Source organism: Rhipicephalus sanguineus, chromosome 8 (assembly GCF_013339695.2).
Source record: "Rhipicephalus sanguineus isolate Rsan-2018 chromosome 8, BIME_Rsan_1.4, whole genome shotgun sequence".
Classification (NCBI taxonomy): Eukaryota; Metazoa; Arthropoda; class Arachnida; order Ixodida; family Ixodidae; genus Rhipicephalus; species Rhipicephalus sanguineus.
Genome location: NC_051183.1, coordinates 29,028,660 through 29,041,621, shown reverse-complemented (window position 1 = coordinate 29,041,621; position 12,962 = coordinate 29,028,660). Strand labels below are relative to the sequence as shown.

The 12,962-nt window shown below is 48.3% G+C and overlaps 1 protein-coding gene across 2 annotated transcripts; it reads right to left on the bottom strand.

Moving 5' to 3' along the window:
* Positions 1–2,732: 2,732 nt before the first annotated feature.
* On the bottom strand, positions 2,733–12,962 carry LOC119401614 (uncharacterized). 2 transcript variants are annotated; one of them, XM_037668514.2, is made up of 5 exons: positions 12,710–12,962; positions 8,523–8,893; positions 7,297–7,513; positions 5,674–5,892; positions 2,733–5,232 (listed from the first exon to the last, which is right to left on the bottom strand). In XM_037668514.2, the coding sequence occupies exons 2-5, from the start codon at positions 8,849–8,851 to the stop codon at positions 4,501–4,503; spliced, it is 1,497 nt and encodes a 498-aa protein (XP_037524442.1). In that variant the 5' UTR covers positions 8,852–8,893; positions 12,710–12,962; the 3' UTR covers positions 2,733–4,500. The 2 variants fall into 2 exon arrangements, with proteins under 2 accessions (XP_037524442.1, XP_037524441.1); XM_037668513.2 differs by lacking the exon at positions 12,710–12,962 and adding an exon at positions 11,389–11,558.

The following is a 12,962-nucleotide window of genomic DNA, read 5'->3' as shown; positions in this document are numbered from 1 at the left end:
GAATAGTGTATTTTCCTGCGCTTTCACTCATACGAAGTTCTAGTCCAAGGCCAGCTCTGGTTTCTCAGTTCAACTTCACATGCTACTAACGTACAATAACAACGGCTTACAGGGCTTCAGCGAGGGCTTCCGCACTTAGGTGGCCACTGATGTCACTACATTATAACGGGCAGTCTAAGGCCGGTGATGTTCATTTGAACGTTGCCCAGCAGGAAAGCAGTATTGAAAAACGACCTGCCTGAGTCTATGCGAGTCTATGTAATAAAACAAGGACACTTGAAGCTGCGACATCACTCTTCAAGTAGAGGCTGCCCAGAGGTCCAGGGTCGTCGCCGAGAGTCACCGCCTCCCGGTTTCACACTGGGCGGAGCCACCGACTTGATGGGGAGCCCTTCGCCTTCTCCCATCATTTTCTCAGGACTATTCGATAAAGTTCTTGTCACTGTCCCTCCCAAAAGCAATCGCGAACGTCTTCAAAAACGTGACGCGATACTTGCCGTTCGGTAACAAATGCACTGTCGGCCGCAAAAGATTGCAGGATCTGCAGCGCGTGGCTGAGCGACGGAAAACTGCATTGCTGCGCCACCTAACAGCACACGGCGTGGCGTTGAGGCTATCGGCCCTGGCATCAGCGATGAACTCCGCCAACGGCGCGTTGGCAGAGTTAATCGCGGAGGTCACGGCAGATAGCACCAACACAAAATAAGCACGAAAGAGAGCGCGCGTGACGCGAGCGTGTTGGGCGATGAAGACAAAGCAGCACATTGAAGACAGTGCGCCAGTGACTATACTTGAAATTATCATCCTCTTTGAAATAGGGAGCCAATGATACCACAAGGGTTCATTCCTTCGGCCATTTTCATAATCATTCCCGCCCTCTTTTAGTACACTGCAGGACGAAGGCCTCTCCCAAAGGTCTCCAGTTTAAACTACCATGTGCGAGCTCATTCAATTTTACCCCTGCGAAGTTCTTAACTTCGTCACTCCATCTAACTCTCTGTCTTCTTCAACTGCGTTTCCCATCCCTTGGAAACCATTGTGTTCCTCTTGCTGTCCACTGGTTGTCGGTTCTACGCATGACGTGGCCAGTCATGGTCCATTTCTTTCGCTTGATGTCAACTAGGATATCTGCAACCCTTGTTCGTTCCCTAAAAAGAGCTGTATATTTCAAATTGTTATTCGGATAATTTCTTTAATGCATTTTTTCTGCAGGTTTTCTGCCTTTCGTGCCACCAATACTGCGAATTGTCATTTACAGATTCGTGCAGATTCATGGTTGCCACATTTCAAGTATTACTACATTTAAAGCAATGTTATTGAGAACTAACAGACGTCTGCGGTTGTCTGTTAGTTCTCATTAATATTGTGTCTAAGAAAGAAAAATGAGCCCTTAAAAGTTATAATCTTCCCTACATTTAAAGCAGTATAGTAACGTATGCTATGCGCGGATACTTGGTAGTGTTACCTAAACATGCTGGATACTTAATTCTATACATTACACACGAATATCCGAAATCAGCTTATGACCTTTAAAAACGCTTTTACAGCATTCTTATTTAATGATTCGCACATTTACCTGCAATGATCGAAGAGAAGCCCCAAGATAAACTGCGCCAAATAGGTATTGGTGCTTTCTTTTGTCTATTTCTAGTTGTCACTTCCGCCATGTTTCGCCTCTTGTATCTTTAATAGCATGACTACCTTTATTTTATTTTTTCGATAAAAACTCCTAGTATTAGTGACCTCCTCCTTGGTGCCTTGTTTTTGTGTGCGCACTTCAAGTAGCACTGTGTTATAATGAAGGCACGAACAAAAACTCACAGGGTTCCTTATATATTCTCCTAAGACGACTCTATGGCGAAGGCCGTCTTCTTCTTTTTCTCCTCAATCGATGTATTGATCCTCCCCTGCCACTCTCCGAAAGCTCTCTGCATCTAGTGTGGTTTTGCACTGCCTCCACGATCGGAGGCATCGCAAGCTTTTGTAGCGTTAGCTACACTTGCCGAGCCGGAGTCGATTTAGCGTGGATCCTCATGAGCCGTGCTGCGGATACGCGAGCATCAGTGATGTCACACGGCTGGCTCATCGGAGCCGGCATCTCACGCGCTCTCCGCCACCGCCGCGCGCTGCTGGTCGCTGCAGGTTTGCGCGTTCGGGAGGAGTGGCGTCGTAGCCATGGCAGACACACTGGCGCCGGCGCGCGCAGCTATTCGCCTTGGCTGTGCCGTTGCCGTCTGACACTGCACTAGAGCCGCTTGATAGCGCCTCTGACTGGCGTTTGCAGGTGGGTAACGCCATGGAGAAGGAGAGTGCAAATGCTGCTCAACGGCGCAGAAGAGGCGAGAAGCTTATCTCATCGGATCTTGAAGTAGTTTCCTGGCAATTAGCGGTTCAGCGTGCGAAGAACGAACAGAAAAAGGCTAATAATTCTAAACAATCTGGAAAGCTAAGAATATTCAGCTGAACCTTTGCTAATGCTACGTATATCCTGGCATAGCCGAGCTAAGCCACCGCAAATTTTTTTGCACCTCACCTGGTTTTTCACTGCCTCCGTGATCGGCCCACCTTTGAACAAGCGAGATGTATTTTGATGACGTCATCATGTGATGTCAAGTTATGCGATGTCATGGTGACGTCGTGATGATATGACAAATTTTGGCAAGCCTGGGACGTCATGTTTACATCACGTGCTGATTTTTTTTTTTGCACCACTAGTGTTGACGCCACCGACGCAAGACGCTGACGGTCAATTTTCGGGCTTGATGAGAAACCTAAGGCATTCGCCTTAATATCACATATTTTGTCCAACTATATCTTTTATTACCGCACCACACCAAGACAAGACACCTCATTATCTCATGCCCCCATTAGTATGTCCTTATGTCTTATCGGAGCGATATGCCTCTGAGTATTTCACGTTGTTGATTATGCAAATGAGATATCTCGCATCGTCATTGACAGAACACTTGGCACAACGAATGGCCGGGTCATCTCTATTATACTCCTGTTTAGGGATGGCGGTTCGCTGCAGAACTACCATTACAGTGGAAGCGCTAAAGACTGAGCTCCACACGCAGCACAGGTCACCAGCCTTCCTTCTCCTTCCAGAATGTTGCCTCTGCGGGTGTCTTTGTCCAATGAAGTTATCACCATAGACAAACCTCACAAAGCGTACTCATCAAAAATTACAAGATCTCAGCAGAGCAGAAAGTTGGCCTAATTGGTAAGCATTCACCGCAACAGACAATAGGCCTTGCAGACATGGACGCACCATGGAAACAGAGAACACCGGCTGTCAACTGAAAAGTAGCACTGTGGCGTAAACTAGGGTGCACGCAAAGCTTGAACATGAGCAGGTAAATGTTTTTCTACCTTCTTTTCCACCGCAGTGCTACATTTAAGTTGATACTGGGCGTTCGCGTTGTTCATTTCTTCCAGCCTTGTGTCAGTGTCTGCAAGACTTACGCCATTTCAGGATGAAAAAATACCAGTGGGTCACAGAAATCCTTACAGTTTTTATAGTTGCAGCTTTTTTTTGTAAACTTATCGCATTTTGGGGAATGCACGAACACATGACGCAGATGTGCAAAGCAGCGCCACTGCCGCCATCTCTTGACACGGACGACAAGCAGAGCACACGGAGCTACAATTGCCAGAGCTACATTCTACCAACTTGCTGTCTATAAGCGCGGAGTAACGAAAATCCTAGAATAATGATGTTACTAATGTACAGGGGTGGTTAAAAGTTCGCAGACCACGCTGCTATGTGAATACATGAGATAGCGGCCTGCAAACTTTTGAACCACACCCGCCCCCTTTCTTCTCTGTACAACGGACTCGACAAGAGTTGCAAGATAACGCCTCCAGTGCTACTGTGCCTATCTGCCTGTGTTCCGGTATTTCATAAAGAATCTATCTTGCGTTTAAAGATAGGAAACGATACCCCACTAAGAAGGCGAATTTCGAAAAGCAAACCCACGTCACACACGAATTCGCACAGTTCAATGCATACAGCCAGAAACACATGGCAGGAAAAAAAGCGGCGAACGGCACACAGCACCGCTATCACCCCCTATGCCTCTAGGAAGAAAGCTTTCACCGTGCAGTGATTAACAATTGAAACGTGATACTTGCAGCGTGTGGCTGCTGGCTGTGAGGGTAACAGTGTGGGCAAGAGCTTTCGTGTCGCATGGTCACTGCAGCCGTTATGCAGCCGTTCAATCTGTGGTTCTCGGTGTCACTGGCAGAGCGCTGCAATTCTTCGCAACGCACGCCCACCAGCCCCAGCTGCGAGCGCAGTGTTTTGAAGCCAAGGCAAGCAGCGCTCAGCCGGCGCCACCAGGAACTACAGATTGAACGACTGTCTACAAGATGCCGTCACCGTGTGTCACGAACGCTATCGCCCTCCTCGTCGCCCTCCCTGACAGCTACCACGTACCCGAGTTTCAATCTCCCAGCACTGCACAGTTCGTCATTCAATGAAGGCGAGGCCAAGCACATCTAGCCGTTGCGATGCCCTTTACAGTTCCCTTTTAAAAGGTCTCCAATGTACACGTCTCTCCACATTTCCGCCTGCTCGGCATCCATCTTGGGAAACTCGGCGGCACATACTGTGCATGCTGTCCAGGTCAGTCTGACCCGCGGATGGAAGTGTCCCACGAATAGTCTGATGTCGTAGCTGTCCGTGCGCAACGTCACTAAGGCCGGCGTCGACTGCATCATCGCGTGCAAGTCCGCGATTGACACCTGAAGCCTCGTCACTGCAAGGTCGGTACCCAGGGTGAGAGACCGCAGGAATTCGTGTCGCTGCCTGGGCGAGTTCAACGGCCCGCCCACAAACATCATCACCGTCCAACGGTTCTCCAATCGCAACTCTGTCAAGCCGCGAGCCGCCCGTAGCAGGCTGAAGAATGGCTTCTCTTTGATGCCGTCGGCCAAAGCGAGCGACTTGAGCTTCAGGAATGCGTCGCGTGGAACGTTCTCGTCGCTCACTGCACATTCCGTGAGGGACAGACTCTCGAGGTTCTTGCAGGCCTCGGAGATTTTCAGGAGGCTCACGTCCATGAAGCACATCAACTTCAGGTGGGTGAGTCGCAGTTCTTCCAAGAGCTTGATTAACCGGTCGAAACGGCACAGCTCGTCACGGCCGTCACTGTAGGACATCAGGTGTAGGCGCCTGAGCCGTGTAAACCTGGCGATCAGGGGAATGGCGTTGGGTTTCATCGCAGCCACCTGCGGGATGTGAAAGACAGCTTAAATGACTCCGGCGTTCGTGAAACGTCTTCACACGTTGCGGTGGGTAACTTATGTGCAGGAATGTGCTTTTTAGCCAATGACATCATCACTGGAATTGGATCAGCACACCAGGCGGTAAACACCTGGGGTGTCTACCGTACGGGGTAGACACCTCAAGTGTTTACCGCACTGCCTGAAAGTAGGCTTTAACACGGTCTAAAAATTTTTCAAAGCTTCACCTCTAGCAGTGAATTACCACAGCATTAACAAGGCGGGCGAGACTAAAAGTGTCCACTTCAAGGCAGCGTACAAACTGGTAAATTTAAGCAGACAAGGCTGTCACGTCACAGAACATCGCCTGTAGCTTCTCAATGTTCGGGTACTGCGTACAAACTGACAAGTTAGAACACGTAAGGCTGTCACGTAAGAGAACGTCACCTGTAGCTGCTCAATATCCGGGTACTGCTCGATCGCCATCTTCATGGTGTTCTCGTCCACTTCGCTCATCGTGACGTACCTGCCGTCCACTATACGCGTGAGTCGGCCAAGTGTCAACTCCCGACAGCTCTCTAGCAAGGGCAGCTGGCGCAATCCTTCAGCCTTCACCTGTCCGGCCATTTTGACAATGTACTCCATGGGAGCCTGCACATGGGAAATCTGTGCGAAGTTCACAGCTTTCAGAAAACGAACTCTCCTTCGAAACAACGAGGAGAGGCCAACGATTAGCAAGGAAACTGCTTTAATGGAATCCCGACTCTCTTTCGGAGGAGAGGCACTTAAACGCATGCAGGCCGTTTGACCATGTCCAACACGCTTTGCGAACCTTATAAAGCCGGCCCTTTTTTCCAGGCAATCCCTTTTGAGCTCTCCATGTGAGACAGGATTATATACTCTTCTCTCGAATATTTACGGTGGGCGCAATCTTGCGCGTATTGCGCTCAGGGTACATATGCAAGCATCGGACAGTTTATACGTAGCGACTGATTTTACTCCACACATTCAACTGCCTTCTGCCTTAGCTTATCTCATTCCCATTTACGTCGGCAAGCAGCACCACTCTCGAAACGCCCTTTTCATGCGAACTCTCTACTGTTCTTTTCATTAAACTTTCTTTTCAATAGTACGCTTGAAGCGGCTCGTAATCTTTACACGTCAGATATTTTAACACCTTTTTTTCTATTTTCACATTCTACATTTCTCACATTCGCTCTTTCCGAAAGACGTCAACTATTGGAACTACGCTTACCCTTATCGATAGGTATAAAAATTTCAATGTGCTGCATTTCACGGTCCTCATCAAGAGCTCTCGCAAGTGCCACTTTTTTCCCTGTTATGAATTTCTTAGATAGTTTCCATCGTGTATGCTGTTTTCTAAAGCTAGTTCTCTTTATTTTTCTTAACGATTTTGCTATATACATTTGTTATAGTTTTGTGAAATCCACTGCCACCTGCTTTCCTTACGCCCTGAGCTCCTGTCAAGCTGTCAGTTACAGCTTTTTGCCTGAGGGACCTCCAACTTGGGTTGTTGGAAATAACGTGGATTTTTATTCTGATTCCGGAATCAATTTGATCCCTACCATAACACAGAGAAGATGGAAAGTCCCTCAGCCTTGCTATCACGAGCCATTCTACCTTATTTATTTGTTTGCGACTACGGGGGCACTGCAAGTTCTGCCCGCCGGATACACCTAACAGCGTGTGTCATATGGTGCTGTGGTGCAATAATAACCCACACGCGCCATTGACATCGCCACCATCAAACTCTAAAGGGCCGAACATAGTGGACTCAATAAGAACAATTAGAAGACCAGTGGGAGGCTCTGCTGCTGACGCATGACATTGAAAACCATCTATGGTTGGTGGACAGGGCTCGGGCGGCAGCAGCTAGCCGTGACTAGTTGGACTGAGGAGGCCACAAACACTTAGGCTCAAGCGTGGTCGCACAATAATGTTTATTTCTCTCCCTCTTTCTTGTTCTTACGTTGATCCCCTCCTATCGTAAAGGACGTTCTTACGGTATAAATATATAAATAATGAAAATCGGTTATGGTGCATACTTACGTCAGGACAGAAGGCAAAAAGTGTCGTTAGCGCAAATGGGCTCAGGAAGAGCTCCTCAGCGCCTAGGCCGGGCGTGGTGCCGCATAGTCTATTCATACGCGAAATGGGTCTGTTGCCTTGCATGTGCGCCTTCTCCGTGCGCTGACAGTTGAGGTTGTGGAAGAGGACGAGGGCGAGCACACCGGGAAACCAAGCCGCTAAGTCCACCACAGCGTCCCTGCATCGTTGATCGTCGAACCGCGCATTGGTGATGCATGTTAGAGCCAGAAAGGAGGAGCATATACTGTAAGGGGACGAAGCACTTTCGCGGCCCTAGCACTGCGTACAGATGGTAATCGATGGTAATCAGGGGAGCTAAAACGTGCAGCCCCGGTATTGATACTGAGCTGGGATCTGTCAGTGTCTTCTGTTGTAGCTTTCGATTTCTCTATCACCGCATTCAAGAGACGCGTCCTTCAAACTTTGTATTAAGTGACGTCAGCCTAAAGGATATTAGGAACACCTAAATGATTTTATGTGTAGCGACGCATGCTACGGCGTGTATCATACCTAACTATATGTGCCGACAAAGTCTGAACAGAAACTACTTCAAGCGTGGAGACCATTCGAGGTAGCGTATGTTAGCGCTACTTACTCACTAAAGTTTCTGTACACTCGCGGACAGCCGCATTTGCCCACCTCCTAGCACGTACAGCTTTGCCATAAAAAACAAGAGCGTTGTTGACGTGTGTTCCCTTCTTTACCACTGATGGCGCTCGCGCTAATTAGTAAAATACTCTATACTAGCGCCATTAACGCTCGTTCAACTGAGGTATGGGTTTCCAAAAAATTGTCGCAACCAATTCAAGCACCTAAACCTGCCTAAACGTTTCTAGTTTAGGTGCTTGCCTCTAAAGCATGCGAAATGTAAAGATACCTGAGTGCACTGGATCTATAGTGCACATCCGATCATAGGGGAACGTGTGCGTAAAGGTGACAGCATACTGTCACGTGATATCTGCCTCTGTATGTAACTCTCCATCTTCGTCTACTTATTCATCTAACTGCTTACCCTTTACCCCGGCGAGGTATATAAGGCTGGGAACATGCCATTCAGTGGGATATTTGGATGCCCTCCAGGCCAACCACTCCTCCATCGATAAGTTGACTTCGTCCTCCCACCATGAGCTGCCTTCATTTCACCTGGGAACAACCAACAACGAAGCAACAATATACGGTACCCTCACCTATTGTGTACGATGACCAGTGTGTGAGTCTTGCAGAGAACGTCCCGCGCAGTGGCGAGAAATCCTTTGCCGCCCTTGAAGTCTCGACATCCGGCAAACAGCGCTCTCGGATACGAATACTTGACCAGGAAGCCGCGATTGTTGACGAAACCTATGTAGTCCGTCGTAAGCATCGAACGGTCACTGCTAACGGCGAAGGCCTTCGGAACGGAGCGGCCCGGTGGTAACGGCGCCTCCAGTTTCAGCATGACCAGCTCCTCAGCCTCGACGAGCTCGTACGGATCCCCGAACTCGCTGATATCGTCGGCCATTGCCTCCGTGGTACTCATGGTCGATTATGGAACGGTTCCGCGAGGTCCTGCAGTGCCAACCTAGCACGAACACGAAAATCACTTATTGTCATCATTCCAGTAAACACAATTGAAATAAAAACAGCACAAAAAAGGAGTAAAAGGACCAGTAAACGAAGGACACAGACAGCGTGGTTTTACGTGTCAATTTACTGGTCCACAGTCTTTTGCAGTGCTTTTATTTTGAGCATGTCGAACCAACTCGTCCAAGCAACAACTTTACCAGTAAACAAAATACATTCTCAGTACATTCCCAAATTAACTTCACACGTTATATACGGCCTTTAGACCACGAAGCACAAACTTCTCAGAAAGAGTTAAGTTTTCTATATTAATGCAACTGTCTGCACGCTTGAACGAAGTCTTCAGAAGCTTGGAAGCGTTACTGAAGAACTGATTGCAGTCATCATGATACTATATTTGAATCACCGTTCTATGAAATTCGCGGACGGCAACACTGCCACGAAATCTTAGTTTGCTGCTAAAGGTCACGACCAGATCTGGTAGGTATCTTCATAGAGTTTCCTACGATTACCTAGAGGAAACTCTGGCGCTGCGATCGTTCAGCCACCATGGGAATGATGGGTAGTACACAGATATGCCTAATATTCGTGCTTACGGATTCGAACTCACTTCTGGCTTTGTTTATTGCTGTTTCGGCGTTTGTTTCGGATAAAAGAATCGACCGTTGTGAACGTCGGGACCATATTTGAATTGGTGAGCCTAAAAAGGTTAAAGTGGTGATGTGGAACTGCTCGCTTTTGTTGAACTTCGTCTTGCGACAAAGCGGACGCAGGCGACGCGGAGCCAAACGGAGCCGGAAGAACGAAGTTTAGACAAATCCGTGTACTACCCATCATTCCCATGCTGGCTGAAGTGCCGTGCGTTGCAGCTCCCATAGACACTAGCGCCAGAGTTCTCTGTAGTGTATAGGAAACTGTATGGGTATCTTAACCTGTCACACATCGCAGCTTCTACTATTTTCACTGTGGATAGAAACGTGTAATCCTATCCAAACACGCTCAGCCGCCCAAACAGGGAATAGACTCATTCAATCAGCTAAGTTTACTTAGCTGATTAGTGAATAAGGCGCAAAGACAGACCGCAGTAAAATACTGCACGCTATTTCCACTGACAAGTTAGCCTATCTATAACCTAAGTAATCTACAGCATATGGCACGGTGCTTGATTTTTCATCGACATTGTCGACTGCTCGCGAACGCTTCGTCTATCAAGAGCTCTCACTGAAAGTACTGCGCATTTTGTGCGGTGCACAGGCTTTTTTTTTTTTGCATTGCTTTGCGAGTATCTTACAAGGCAACAACAACCAACAACCGCCACTGTAGCTTAGTGGCTGGAAAACATATCAGTTGCTAGCGCAGCATTGCCCAAGTCCTTTTCCGGTCACTACAGCCGATTTAACTAAGGAAACATTATAACGTGTCTGTCGAGAACAAATACGTTACACCACGTTCAGTTTACATCAAGTAACCAAATAGTTTAATCGGTTAGTTATTTCGCCATTCCTTTTACGCTTTACAGCGTTCTCATGCGCGCTACACGTTGCCTACAGCCGCACGATATAGTGGCTCTCGTAGGTCCTAATACATCAGAACCACTGGCATAGCCAGGAGGGAAAGTTTCAAACCCCTCACCCCCCCCCCCCACCGAAATTTTTCAACTTTCAACTTTCAATGTATGTGTGCGTGTATGAACGCGCACACATACAAACGCACGCACGAACATGCTATAGTTCGTGCGTGCGTTTGCACGCGTGCATATATATAACTAAAGAAACATTATAACGTGTCTGTCGAGAACAAATACGTTACACCACGTTCAGTTTACATCAAGTAACCAAATAGTTTAATCGGTTAGTTATTTCGCCATTCCTTTTACGCTTTACAGCGTTCTCATGCGCGCTACACGTTGCCTACAGCCGCACGATATAGTGGCTCTCGTAGGTCCTAATACATCAGAACCACTGGCATAGCAAGGAGGGGGAGTTTCAAACCCCCCCCCCCCCCCCCCCGCCACCGAAATTTTTCAACTTTCAACTTTCAACGTATGTGTGCGTGTATGAACGCGCACACATACAAACGCACGCACGAACATGCATATAGTTGAACCCCCCCATCACAAAAAGTTTCTAGCTACGCTACTGATCACAGCATCGTGCTATGTAGCGTTTCGGGCGTGTGTGTACCTCATGCTGAGGCTCATAGCGCACGGAAAACGTGGCTCGTGTTCTTCGTGTGCTATAAGCCTCAGTGTGCTACAAAACATCACGTTTTAGTGTGCACAAACACACAACTTTCCTGTCTTCTACGATAACATTCAACGACGCTGCAACATCGTACAGCGCGCACCGCAGCCATGTGCCAACGATGGCCGCATGGCTGTAGCCGCGGCACAAAAAAAGCAGTGCGAGAACTGACGCGCACGTTCGGACACTCGGGAAGTCTTTCAGAATCCGCGAGGGAGTGAAATAGAAAGCGTCGCGTATTTTCGCTCACCCAGATAACGATCCTGGTGCTACCACGAATGCGTAGAAAAGTCGTGTTGAGTAAAACAGGTAGATCGCGTTCCTAGGCCTCCGCAACCGCACAACACGCCTCCCCTCCTGCCGAGGTCGCCGGCAGCACTCGCCTGGATGCGTCGCAGCGGCCTTATCGCCATACGCCAGCCCGGCAATCGCAAGCTGTCAGCAAGTGTGGAGCGTGGTGTGGAGGCACCATTGTGCTCTCACTCTCTCCATTATGATAAGGCAGCGGCGTCGCTGATAAGGCAGCAAGATAGTGCACGCCTCCAATGCCTGCATGGCTGCATCCCGGCAACGCGAGGGGGCATTTTGTGGCGACGTATTTTACTTGCCATCATTTTATGTTGTTTATCGCTGAAATCAGTCGCAAATAGTTACCGAATGAAGAGATAGCAGCGTCTCACAGAAGCGCACTGCGAGGGCGCAGGCAAAAGAAAAATCGTGTGAATCGCACCAGCTTATTCAACGCCCTTTGTACTATGCATCTTTAGCAGTTTTTCATTATTAATAATAATAATAATAATAACAACATCTGCGGTTTTATGTGCCAAACCCTTGATGTGACTATGAGGAATGTCATAGTCGAGGGCTCCCGATATCTCGACCATCTGATGTTCCTTATCGGCCACTGACATGGTGCTGTACTACACAGGCATCTACCTCGTCGCCTTCATTAAATGCGACCGCCTCGGCCCGGATCGAAGCCGCGAACTGCGAATCAAAAGCCGAGAACCATAACCGCTCTACCACCGCGGTGGACATTTCATCGTAAAAAAAAAGATTAAGTTCTAGGTTTTCACGCTTACAAATTACGATACTAGGCATATCGCTGATGCATATCGGTGTGGTGTATGTGCCTTAACGTGCATATGAATCTAAGTGCACGGCTTTTCATCGCATTTCACCCCCTTTGAGTGAGTCCATGGCCGTGGCCCGCAGTCGAAGTGCAACACCCTCATTGCTGGCTTTTCACTTGTGCCGGAGTCTACCGGCCGGGTATGACCAGTAGCTATTGCCCTCCACAGCAAAGCACGAGGTTCGTTTGATTTCGGCCGCCGCAGCCACATTTTGGTGGGAGCGGAACGCGGCAGTTGTCATGTCCTCATGTTTTCGGTAGAGCTCAACGCACTCGAGGTTAATATGAAGAAACTACGTTTCTCTAATTACTACAAGAGTCCTCATAGCCAGCTATACAATTTCGTGACGCTAATACCCACAACCCCCCTAATACTCACTCATTTATCTGTTTTTACACAATCTGAACGGAGACGGAGAACGAGAGAACGGTGACTTACCGTGTTCGAAGAATCGTGCTGACTTCTGGTCCACTTACGCCGGTGCGGAACGCTGATCCACTTATGAACTCCGCTCCGCTTATGTTTACCAGAGATTGTTAAGCACGTGGCGAAGAGCACGTTAAGCAAAGATTGTTAAGCACGTGGCAAAGAGCTGCTAACAAAGCTCAGTCACGTTGCCGGAGGACAAACTACTAAAGTGGTCCGCGCATGCGCAATCTGTATTCACTCGCAATTTCTCGATATTCACGTG